The 11042-nt window shown below is 48.1% G+C and overlaps 2 protein-coding genes across 2 annotated transcripts; one reads left to right on the forward strand and one right to left on the reverse strand.

Annotated features, from left to right (window-relative positions):
* The first annotated feature begins 1009 nt into the window (after positions 1-1009).
* Positions 1010-1950, forward strand: LOC140219585 (uncharacterized). The gene is made up of 3 exons (XM_072289488.1): positions 1010-1430; positions 1494-1602; positions 1816-1950. The coding sequence occupies exons 1-3, from the start codon at positions 1165-1167 to the stop codon at positions 1948-1950; spliced, it is 510 nt and encodes a 169-aa protein (XP_072145589.1). The 5' UTR covers positions 1010-1164.
* A 2369-nt stretch (positions 1951-4319) lies between these two features.
* On the reverse strand, positions 4320-7242 carry LOC140219447 (putative nuclease HARBI1). The gene is made up of 3 exons (XM_072289237.1): positions 6504-7242; positions 6272-6413; positions 4320-5759 (listed from the first exon to the last, which is right to left on the reverse strand). Exons 1-3 carry the CDS (start codon positions 7047-7049, stop codon positions 5260-5262), a joined length of 1188 nt encoding a protein of 395 aa, XP_072145338.1. The 5' UTR covers positions 7050-7242; the 3' UTR covers positions 4320-5259.
* Between the last annotated feature and the right edge of the window lie 3800 nt (positions 7243-11042).

The following is an 11042-nucleotide window of genomic DNA, read 5'->3' on the forward strand; positions in this document are numbered from 1 at the left end:
TCGCGGCGTCTGAGAGATACCGCCGATTTGAAGAATTGGACACTTGCGCTTGCGCGTACAATTTGGCAGAACCCATGTCACGTTCAACGCCGACAGTATTACGGTAATGCGTTTAGCACTGAATAAATATAGCGAGGTAACGTATTGTCATTATGGCAACAAATGATGTATGAGGCGTGCAGTGCCGCCGGAATCCTTCCTCCCTCTCCCCTAAGAACCGTCGATGCCATTTGACGCCACTGCCCTGGGGTGCGATTTTGTAGAAATAACTTTTTTCATGCCAATGCCTTCTCGCGTGACGTCACCGATTTTGGAAATTGTGTGTACGTAGGCACGACGTTTTCTTGGATCGTCCAATCAGAAGCTCCCTTCATTGGCCGGATGTTTCTTTCGTATTCTCTTCTCTTTTTCCGGGACTGTATAGCAAATTTGTTTTGTAAAACGGCACTTAATAAAAGCGGACTTCCATGCTGCGTAAAGCAAATTCATTTTGTTACAGTACAACGCAAAAGCTGCCGCAGTCCAAAGAAATGCAAACGCAAGTGCTCTATTTTTGAAGTCGTAGCCACATAGTAGTCGGATGTGCATCCAATCCATGCCGTTGAGCGCAAGCAAAATGGCAGCCTTTGTTTACCTGTGAACAGCTGACAGCCCCTAGCGTGTCTGTCTGAACAGCTGACAGCCCCTTGCGTGCCCGTAATTGCGGCCCCGCCCCCGTCAGATACTGATTGAGGTGAGTAATTATTGCTCGTGTAGTGCTTGCATTGTCGTGTGGTTTTCGCTGCATGTCTGACGTGTGATAATTTCTTCTTTAGGAAGAGCCAAGAAGAATTATCCGTAGCCCCCGAGGTGAAACTTTGCAACATAGTGGATCGAGAACTGTCAAGGCATTTTCCATAGGGCACCGCCATGACATAACGATAGCTTCCTTAAAGTTATCGCTGCATCGGTAATATTTCCTGCACTGATACGCTCCGAGAAAGAAGCTGCTACAACATTAAATGTGAGTAGTGACTTCACCTTTTTTTACATTAGTGGTATAAAAAGGCAGAAATAAGTCGTAGTGAGCACTTTATGCAGGCGCTTAGCTTAGACAGAATGTTTGCCTCTAAATTTCTTACTGTGCTGCGGGCCGGCTGAAATTCCCAATTTGACAAAGAGAAAATGGCAGCAAAAGGGCCGCGGGTGTCCAAAGAGCAGGCGGCTATTCTCGTGCAGTTCATCGAGCAGCACCCATACCTGGCGAGAGCTTCTACAGAGTTCTCGCCACGTATGACTGCTGCTCGAAAAAACGAACTGTGGGAGGAGGTGGCGGCGGTGCTTAACGCACAGGGGCCAGCCGTAAAGGCCACCAGCCGTTGGCGGAACCATTGGGCCAAGATGGCCCATAAAGCGAAAAAAGAAGCGGCCAGGGCCGCGAGCGAGAAGAGGTGAGCTTCTAATGATGCTGACAGTAACGTAGTTTCACGTTGTCGTTGTTGCCGTGTTTGCAGGGCTACTGGAGGTGGCAAAGTGGGTGGCGTGGACGGCCGCGTCCTCGACGTCCTTATGAGGACAGGAGGGGTCCTTGTTTCCCCCCCTGAGTACTTCCCCGATAGCGAGGTGCGTACATTGGATTTAAAAAAGTGTTGTTTGTGTGACCTGCTGTGACCTCACAAATTTTCAGCATTACATTGTAACACAATATTGCAAAATTTTTAAGCCCTTTTTTTTGTGCAAGTGACAATATAGGTTATGTACTCTGAGCAGCAACTTGTGTACATGATGCGCATTGCACACACTGCTCGCAATGTCTGAACACTACTCTGATTGCAGGACGAGGCAAGTTCAGAGGAAGCTGCAGGGCCCAGCGGTTCCCGCAGAAATCTACCAGCGACAACTGCTTTCGTGGTGTCGGGCCCGGCAGCTGTTGCTGGGCCAAGTGGCCTTACACGTAAGGCAGTGACCTAGCTTTTGTAGTAGCATTGTTGTTTGCAGTTGCTGTATGATCTTGCTATGAAGTAAAGTACGTCACTCTGCTGTTATTACCGTTGTGTCGAACATCCAGCTCTCATTCATGGAGGAGAAATGCAACACTACAAATGACATCATGTTGTAATAGAGATTCCTTGTGCTTCTTAAGGGTTACTGCTACCAGCAACTTTCTGTGGCATCTTTTGCTCTAACTACCTGTTTTGTGTATCATTTTTGTAGCTATGCAGCTATAATGACATTTCAAAGTGACTGGTTAGGACAATCAATCTGTGTAGGTCGGATAACAGTGAATGAGCAGTCTTTGCTTTTGCTTTGCATGAAGAGCCACCGGCTACGCCCCAGGTGCTGCGGCCTACCACCCAGGTGCCTCAGCCAACCCCGCAGGTGCCGCAGCCAACCCCGCAGGTGCCGCAGCCAACCCCGCAGCTGCCGCAGCCAACCCCGCAGGTGCCGCAACCAACCCCGCAGGTGCCACAGCCTACCCCCCAGGTGCCGCAGCCTACCCCTCGAGAGCCACGGGCACCCCGTAGACAGCCCAGGCAGCAGGAACTTGATGGTGCTGTGATGACGGCTACTGCCGCATACGTTCGCCAGAGCCAGTTGGAGGAAGCCAGAGTTCAAGAGGACACTCGCTTCCGCCAACAACTGCTGGAGCAAAACCGGCAGGTATGTGCAAGGCCACAGATGTATATTTTTCTGCGTATGAAATTGATGAGCATATGACCTCTCTAAAAATTATATTAATCAGTGAACAAGCATAATGTATACGTGTAGTCCTGTGGTGATATCTTGTACACATTCGCGTGATATAACATGTGTAAATATCTACGCAATTATGTGGCAAAAAGAAAAAAGTGGCGTTGAATTCAAGGAAGCAGGTATAGCAATGTAACACATCTTAATGGAATGCGACGGCACAAGTTTGATGGGCCAGAAAGATATTTCCAGTTTTTGAATATACAGTGACAAGACAATAGCCTGCAAATGGGGATGAATGCAACACACAAAGGCCCTGTTACTGAGCTTCTGTAATTAAACTAATTACACATCTTTGCTAACAGCACCACGAGGCCCACCTGCAGAGCCTGCGGCAGCACCACCTCGGGGAGGAGGTGGCGGCAATGCGGGAAGTGGAGTCTCAGCGCCTTGAAGTGCAGCGGCAACGCCTCGAAGTGGCGCGTCGGTCGCACGAGACCAACGAGCGCCTGCTTCAGCTGCTGCTGGCTGCACTGGGGCATGGTGGCAGCCAAGCCCCTCCCCCCTCTCAGGCCCCACATAATTAAAGGATGCAAAGGTAGCATAGGCAAGGAATTTGTAACTTATCTTAAAATTTGCTGATGTATTAATGATATGAAGGGCAAATATTGCTAGTTTGCAAATAAATAATTGCTGAAGTCACCCTTTAATGCAACCATAAGTAGCATAGCCGTTGCAGCATGAATTTTTTCTTCAAGGTTTACTTCAGCCATAAGAGCGTGCACACCATCAGGCTCACCTGCAAAAGTGCCTGTAGGCCTGGTGTGTGCGGGCATTCCGACTGTGGCGCTGCAATTTTGAGGTGCCTAGTTATTGTCATGTCAATTTAAGCACGACGCCACACTGCAAGTGTTCTACAATTTAATCCTTGTCATCGAATGGTGAAATTTTCAGGCCTTACTATAATGTCGAAAGCAACCTGTCAATATACACAGCAAAAAAGAAAAAAGTTATGAAAATTCCTTGCCTATGCTCCTTCTTTTCATTTGTAATGTTTATTTTTTGTTTGTTGCATATGCATATTTGTTTGTGTCACTACGTACTGAGCTGGAATGTCTCTTTTCTTGCACATCTGTCTCATTATCAAACAATTTGTTGTCATTCAGTAATCTTTCAGGTTGTGATACATTGTATTTTAGCCCTTGTGGTGCAATTTGTGTGTAATATTTATGCAGTTTGTCTTACTGAATATCATAATATGGTGCTATGGCTCTTTCAGTTTGAGCGCCACAACAGCATGTTCCTTTCACATGTAGTGATGTACCTATACATTTCGCTGTGATAAATATTCGGTTGGCATGTGATTTAAGCACCTGCTCATTTCTGTTTCTGGTGCAGTTTAAGCCAGTTGTTATTACTGTGTACTTGTGCAGTGTACAACAGTTTTCTTAAACGATGCATGCCGTTACCTGTGATATATTACGATGCAAGAACAATGTGATCCGATATTTATTCCAACGTGTCTGTGATATGTTGCATAATGTCTCTACTACTGAGTACTCATGATTCTCACACTTCTTCAATGTAGAGACTGTCGCATGTGATGTGTGCATAAACAAGTGTATGTTGAAGACTGAAATACAGAAAGGTGCAGTTTTCCTCTAGTGCTTTTATTTACACATCGCAACCACATTTCTAGTGCTAGCTTGCACTGTACAAATATTACTGATTAACATTGCTGAGTTCTGCTATATACAAGTGAGGTCACTTTGTTGAAATCTATCAACTGCTCGTGCGTGCACACACTTCACGGGAGCCACAGCGTTTGACATGTCGGATGACCAGTTGGACGGCATTTTCGTCACTCGAAAGGAACTTTGCCGTTGTTGCGAGACAAAATGGTGGAGGACCTAGAAGCTGCGCGTGCAACAGCACGTTCCATGGAGCGGAAGGTGTGACGTGCACTGTGCATCTTGGCTTCTGTGAGCTTCTCTGTGCTAGTAGAAAGTGAGGAGACAGGTGCTTATGTCCATCAATGCGTAAGGGGATACGAGTAAGAATCGGGCTACATGCATCTAGATGACGACAGCAGCAGCAAGCAAATTGTGGCAGACACTTTGAATATGCACTTATTTTTAGCTTGCTTTCAATCTCATATGTCACCTCTAACGATACTGTTTTACTTACTATAAGTGCAGGCTTTACATAACCCTTCACTACACAACTTTTATGTACCCACCGTGGTTGCTCAGTGGCTATGGTGTTAGGCTGCTGAGCACGAGGGATCGAATCCCGGCCACGGCGGCTGCATTGCGAAAACACCCGTGTACTTAGATTTAGGTGCACGTCAAAGAACCCCAGGTGGTCGAAATTTCCGGAGCCCTCCACTACGGCGTGCCTCATAATCGGAAAGTGGTTTTGGCACGTAAAACCCCATAATTTAATTTTTTTAACAACTTTTACATTTCTCAACAAATCATGAATGCTTTGCATTACGCAGACATCAACTACAACTTAGCACGGGAAATGTATCTGCAATTTCACAGCATGAAATGCACAATGCAATTACTTAAAACTGTGTGCATGCACCTAACGATGCTGACGCTGCTGTTGACGTCGCAGCTGCCGCCGCACGCTCCTCAAATAACGCATGTGCTGCGCACGGGTTGTTCCAAACATGCCAATGACATTGTCGCGAACAGCCCGCCCTCTCAAGTAGTGCATTCTAGAGCCCGTGTTACGGGGCAGACTGTGTGGCATGGGGTCGCCGTTATTGTCAAGCTCACTACTACTACTGCCGCTGCTGCTGTCGTCATCACTGTCATCGCCTGACTCGTCGCCTTCAGAAAGGCGAAGGTTGTGCAACACAGCACATGCCGCGACAATGTTGGCTGCACGTTCCGGCTCGTAGAGGAGGGTGCGATATCGCTGAAGACAGCGGAAACGGCTCTTTAAGAGCCCAATGCACCTCTCCACTACGGAACGCATGGCGGCATGTGCTGTGTTGTACTGCCCCTCGGCTGTGTGCACTGGAGGATGGCCAGGAACCGGGGTAAGGAGCCACGGCTCCAAGGGGTAGCCACTGTCACCTGCACAAAGATGGAAATAGTACATTGAGTACTCCGCTGACGAGAGGCAAGTTGTCAACTGAGGAAAGCTACAGCATCATTCAACAAAGGTAGACTTCAGGGTTGCAAGTCCCAAGTAAAAGCATGAGTTGAGCATGTCCATACCCGTCACAAACTCTTAACCAATTTACAAGTGTACGCGGTGCCTGCCACAAACAAGAAATCAACACTTGTTGGTGCTATCAATGACAGTAGTAGCAGTAATGTGTGTTCATTTCTTCTGCTTCTGGCAGTCACTGGGTGCAGAAAGCACTAATACGTGTTGCTTTCGTCAGCTCCTCGCAGACACATAATGTGCTTGTAACTTAACACTTCGAACATTGCCAATGGTGGCAGTCAATGTCTTAATTTTCTTTTTTTACTCCGGAATTACTGATGTTCTTGTGGTTTGGTTAAAAGTTTGGGTTGGAGCGGACACGGCGTTCTGCGCTGCTGAAGCGTGACTGCGCCAAAAAAAAATGTTTTTTTCTCACCGAGGAGGTATTCCCCGGCATTCACGATGCGCCCCGCTTGGAACCGCCGGCGCAACCATGTCGTCCGCCAGACAAAAGCGTCGTGGTCCGACCCCGGTCGCATAGGGTCCAAGGCCAAGATTTTCATGTCCGCGTCGCAGATCTGAGGTAAAACGTAAACCAGAGAAAGTGCCCGTTGGCAAGAGCAACGTAACTTTCAAAAAGGATCGCAGAAAACATGAGTTTTACTTACGAACATGCAGTTGAGGGCGTAGTATCCCTTGCGGCACATGAACACAGCCTTGCGCTCACCCTTGGGTGCGATGATGGCTATGAGGCTGCCGTCTACGCATCCGATGACGCCGGGGATAACGCCGCGCCGAAGGAAACCCTCCTTCACGGCTGCCTTTTCCTCGGCTGTCTTTGGAAAATGGACCCACTTGTTGCGGGCCCCTGCGTTCACGACAGCCTCTGCCACACGTCGCACGCACTCGCTCACCGTCGACTGCGACACACGGATCGTCTCCTCGCTCCCAACGGACGCTTGGAAGCTCCCGGTAGCAAAGAAGCGCAGCGCACACAACACTTTCCGCTCCACCGACAGTCCCGTCGCTCGCTCAGCTTCTAGTTCCCCCGCCAGTTCCTCGCACAACAACCGCACCGTTCCCTTCGAGAGGCGAAAACGCCGTCGAAAATGGTCATCCGGCATGTCAAACGCGTCGTCTGGCTCTCCCTGTTCACGTCGGCGACGGCGAAGAGCCACGGCCATAGCGATCAGAGGGGCGGCCATTTTTTTCATGCCTTCGGAAATGACCCTGCCTCTGGCCGTTCCAAAAATCCGTGCCTTTTGCTCCGCATAATGAGTGCCTCAACGTCACGATGACGATTACAGTTTTTGCGGGTTCCTGACGTCGCGTGATTGACAGACAAAATGGGCGCGGCCCGGTCATTTTCGACCATTGGCTGCTCAGTGATGGCGGCAAAAGGCATGGAAAAAGTAATAGAATTGCTACAAAATCGCACCCCTGAAGTCTGCGCGTGGCTGGCGAAATACATGGCACGCCGGTGCGTGAGTATGCAGAGAAATGCGTCATATGGCAACAGGGTTCCTGTCTCGCGCCTCTTTCTGGACACGCTGCGCCGTATAGGGACGCTGAGAAAACGTTCGCGCGGGGCATCCGGCGCGAGATGCGTTGGGCGCCGGGGCCTGAGAACGCTCAGAGCTGTTTCCTTGCTTGCCGCACACCCTGTGGCAAATACTCCGTTAGTCAAGCTTGCAAGACAAGCTCGAAAGCGGCACATACACAGTGCATTCGTGGCGCAGCTCTCGAAACCGTTGGCGTGAAATACGTTGGTTCAAAAGAGACACATGAACAGTGCATTTTTGGCACGCAGTGCTGAACCATTGGGTTGCTGTCCTTGAGGAGCTCTTATGGTGTGGCATTGATTCGACACAAATTCTGGCAAACTTATTCGATATTCTTCATCATTGTAGAGCCTAGTAGCAGAATTTGGCATCAAAGACGTGCATTGAAGTTCGGCCCACTACTACTGGCACAACCCACGGATGCAAGTTGGCATCGATGAAGTTTATTGAAGACCAGCACAGCCCAAGTAGTGCATAGCCGGTGGTCTAAGACGGCGTGAAAGAGCATTAAATAGCGGCACCTGCCCAGTCCCGCATCTGCAGTGACCCGTGTCGGCATGAAAGCGGTTCATCAATGACCGGTAAATATGTACACATTGCGACATACTCAGTGACCTAAGTTTGCGCAGCGGTTGGTTTCGAACGCTGTTCCCTCAGCGCAGCAGCCCGATGCACCACCCATTCGAACATGGGCTAGCCAGTGGCCCAGAAAGATGGGAAAGCGATCTCTCTCTCTCACACACACACACACACACACACACACACACACACGCACACGCACACGCTAACACACACGCACACACACACGCACGCACGCACACACACACACACACACGCACGCACACACACACACACACACACACACACACACACACGCACGCACACACACACGCACACACGCACGCACGCACACACGCACGCACGCACACACACACGCACACACACACACGCGCGCGCGCGCACACACACACACACACGCACGCTCGCGCACGCTCGCGCCGCGCAGTTAATCTCGGAAACAGCAGATTATGGGGTTTTACGGGCCAAAACTACTTTCTGATTATGAGGCACGCCGTAGTGGAGGACTCCGGAAATTTCGGCCACCTAAGGTTCTTTGACGTGCACCTAAATCTAAGTACACGGGAGTTTTCGCATTTCGACCCCATCGAAATGCGGCCGCCGTGGCAGGTATTCAATCCCGCGACCTTGTGCTCAGCAGCCCAACACCATAGCCACTGAGCAACCACGGCGGTGGATCTCGGAAAGTGTTTGAAGTACCCAAACAAGGCCAACGCGTTAAATTGAGCTAGACAAACCGTAATTATCATTCTCACTGTCCCAGTAATGTGACCCCTTCCGTGCAATGATACCAATAGCAGTGACACACCAGGGGCGGTTGGCACGAACACCTATTAACTAAAATAATAACGATTTTATAACGCTTTGTCAACCGCTCCCTAGATCACCACCGCTTTGTATCTTGCCAACAGTTCTTTAATATATATTACTCGGGAAACATCACTTGAAAAAGAATATTCCAGAACTCGGGCGACAAGCCTCTTGGAACGAAACGGCAATATCGCCGTGTGGGAATTATGAAGCAATATTATGTTTTGCTATGAAAAGCATTTTAGCAAGATTTGGTTAACTTATTTAGCAACAGGTGCTGCGACAGATCACCTATTCAAACTGCTTGATTGAAGACATGTTCTGCGTCTGTGCGATCGTTTTCCACTAGTCAACCAGTAACGTTCGTGCGAGGCTAGGGACGTGGGCGAACGCTGACCCTGTTAACATGACCGTCTATCGCGTCAATCTGTTCTGTGCTTCGGTGTCCGTTCACCACACTCACGCCAACTGGAAGGCTTTCTTTGGAGGACCAATGACTCTGGCATGATTTTGTACGTCATTTACTCCTCCATGAGAGATATTGAGGAAGGAAGGACCTCTTCCATGTAGCACAATGATCGCGTCGCCGAATACAAACAGAAGGGAGTCGAGCCGCCTAACGAAGCCATCTTGCCGTTGTGTTGTAACCTGTGAGTACAAAATTGCAATGGTATGCCCATACGTTTGTCAGACTGCTGCGCCGGCAACGTGAAAATTGTTGAAGTTGAAAAGGATTGACGAAACTGGCCTACGTTTCATTTGGTAGCGCTGGGCCCACTTGTGCTTAAAGCAGCCGCTTGCTTCACAGCCACTGCGTCGGCGGTGCAGACTGCATGTGATGCTGTTCACGAGTTTAAGCCCGTCGTACGTTAGCGTAACATTCATGTTTTTCCCTGCAGCATTCGTTCTACGCGCTATGGCCGTGCTACCAACAACAATGCACCAATTTTGACTACCACACGTAGTGATGTGAAGGACGTTGATGCGTTTCCGCTCCGTCGTGGAAACTCGTCTTGCTCAATCTGTCACTTTCACGTAAGGACGGTGCACGTAACTGCTATACCAGCGTAGTGTATTTCATAAGTGTTGGAGGTCGTAAACGTAAAATGCTTTCTTACGACGCGTACACTTTATGTTTGCGTGTTTAATGTTAGTGTAAGACAATTCTGTAAGAAAAAAACATTAATTTAGATTAAGGTATCAAACGTTTGGCTTAGTTTGATCAGCAGCGTGGCTTGGTGCCTTCCGACGTCAGGGATTCTAGGTCATAGCGCGTGTACAAGAGGGAAGTGAACAAAACTGGTGAACTTTGCTATCAAAAGAGTTGCTTCATGACACTGATGAGACTATCAGTGGTGCACAGTGTGCAATCATTTTCAGAGAGATAGAGGGCAGGAAGGGTGGTTTACCAAAAGAGCTTCCGGTTTGCTACCCTCCACTTGGGTGGCGTGATGATGTATCCCTTGTGAATTGGTCTTTGAATGTTGAAAGAAATGTTTGTTCCTTTTTGAAATAATATTGGTATGATCCATTTCTATATAGCTGTTTCTTTATAGTGTGAAACACAGGTGTATTAATAGGGAGCTTTAGGTTCAGAAGTCTAGAAATTAAGGGACGCAAACAGCGGGAAAGGCAAAGAATGTTGAGAAGTATTAAAGAAATTTCGAAAACTCACAAAGCAGTGAACATAGGGCATTGGGCTTCGCGCACCCAAAAGGGTTTTTGTATGCTTTTCTGGTATTGGCTATTAGCAACTCATGGTTTTATATACAGCAGTGAACCTTTTCTATGTAGACCTAGATAATAGTGACACAAAATTGATGACAACTGTCATTGTCAGAGTTATTATTGACGAAGTACTCTCTGGTCAGACTATGTTTGAATGCTGGAAGCTTTTCTGTGGCAGCTGTCCCAAGTTAATGTAGCCCAAAAAGTGAGGGAGGGGTGCCCTTTATCACCGCTTAAATTTATTATGCACACGTTTAGAATGGAAGGGTGCTAGAAGGAATCACTATCCTATGTAACCTCTCATACAAATACAAAAACACGATGCTGTAGTAGCAGTGCCCCGGTTTGTTTTATTCGGACAACATTGTATTGCTTGCTAACGGGCTATAGTGATATGCAACTTGCGGATAATATTTGTCGAGATTAACGGTAGAATTTATCATTAAAATGTATAGTCGAAAATCATGTTTTATGGTATTCAATGAAAACAGTGAACAGACAGTGCCAATACAGGGACAGGAAATACTT

This window comes from Dermacentor andersoni, chromosome 7 (assembly GCF_023375885.2).
Source record: "Dermacentor andersoni chromosome 7, qqDerAnde1_hic_scaffold, whole genome shotgun sequence".
In the NCBI taxonomy this organism is placed as follows: Eukaryota; Metazoa; Arthropoda; class Arachnida; order Ixodida; family Ixodidae; genus Dermacentor; species Dermacentor andersoni.

Coding starts and splice junctions, on each gene's coding strand:
- LOC140219585 (XM_072289488.1), top strand. CDS start 1,165: ATGGCAGCAAAAGGGCCGCGGGTGTCCAAAGAGCAGGCGGCTATTCTC. Junction 1,431..1,493: donor AGGGCCGCGAGCGAGAAGAG/GTGAGCTTCTAA, acceptor CCGTGTTTGCAG/GGCTACTGGAGGTGGCAAAG. Junction 1,603..1,815: donor AGTACTTCCCCGATAGCGAG/GTGCGTACATTG, acceptor CTCTGATTGCAG/GACGAGGCAAGTTCAGAGGA.
- LOC140219447 (XM_072289237.1), bottom strand. CDS start 7,049: ATGAAAAAAATGGCCGCCCCTCTGATCGCTATGGCCGTGGCTCTTCGC. Junction 6,414..6,503: donor ACGCCCTCAACTGCATGTTC/GTAAGTAAAACT, acceptor GTTTTACCTCAG/ATCTGCGACGCGGACATGAA. Junction 5,760..6,271: donor TGCCGGGGAATACCTCCTCG/GTGAGAAAAAAA, acceptor ATCTTTGTGCAG/GTGACAGTGGCTACCCCTTG.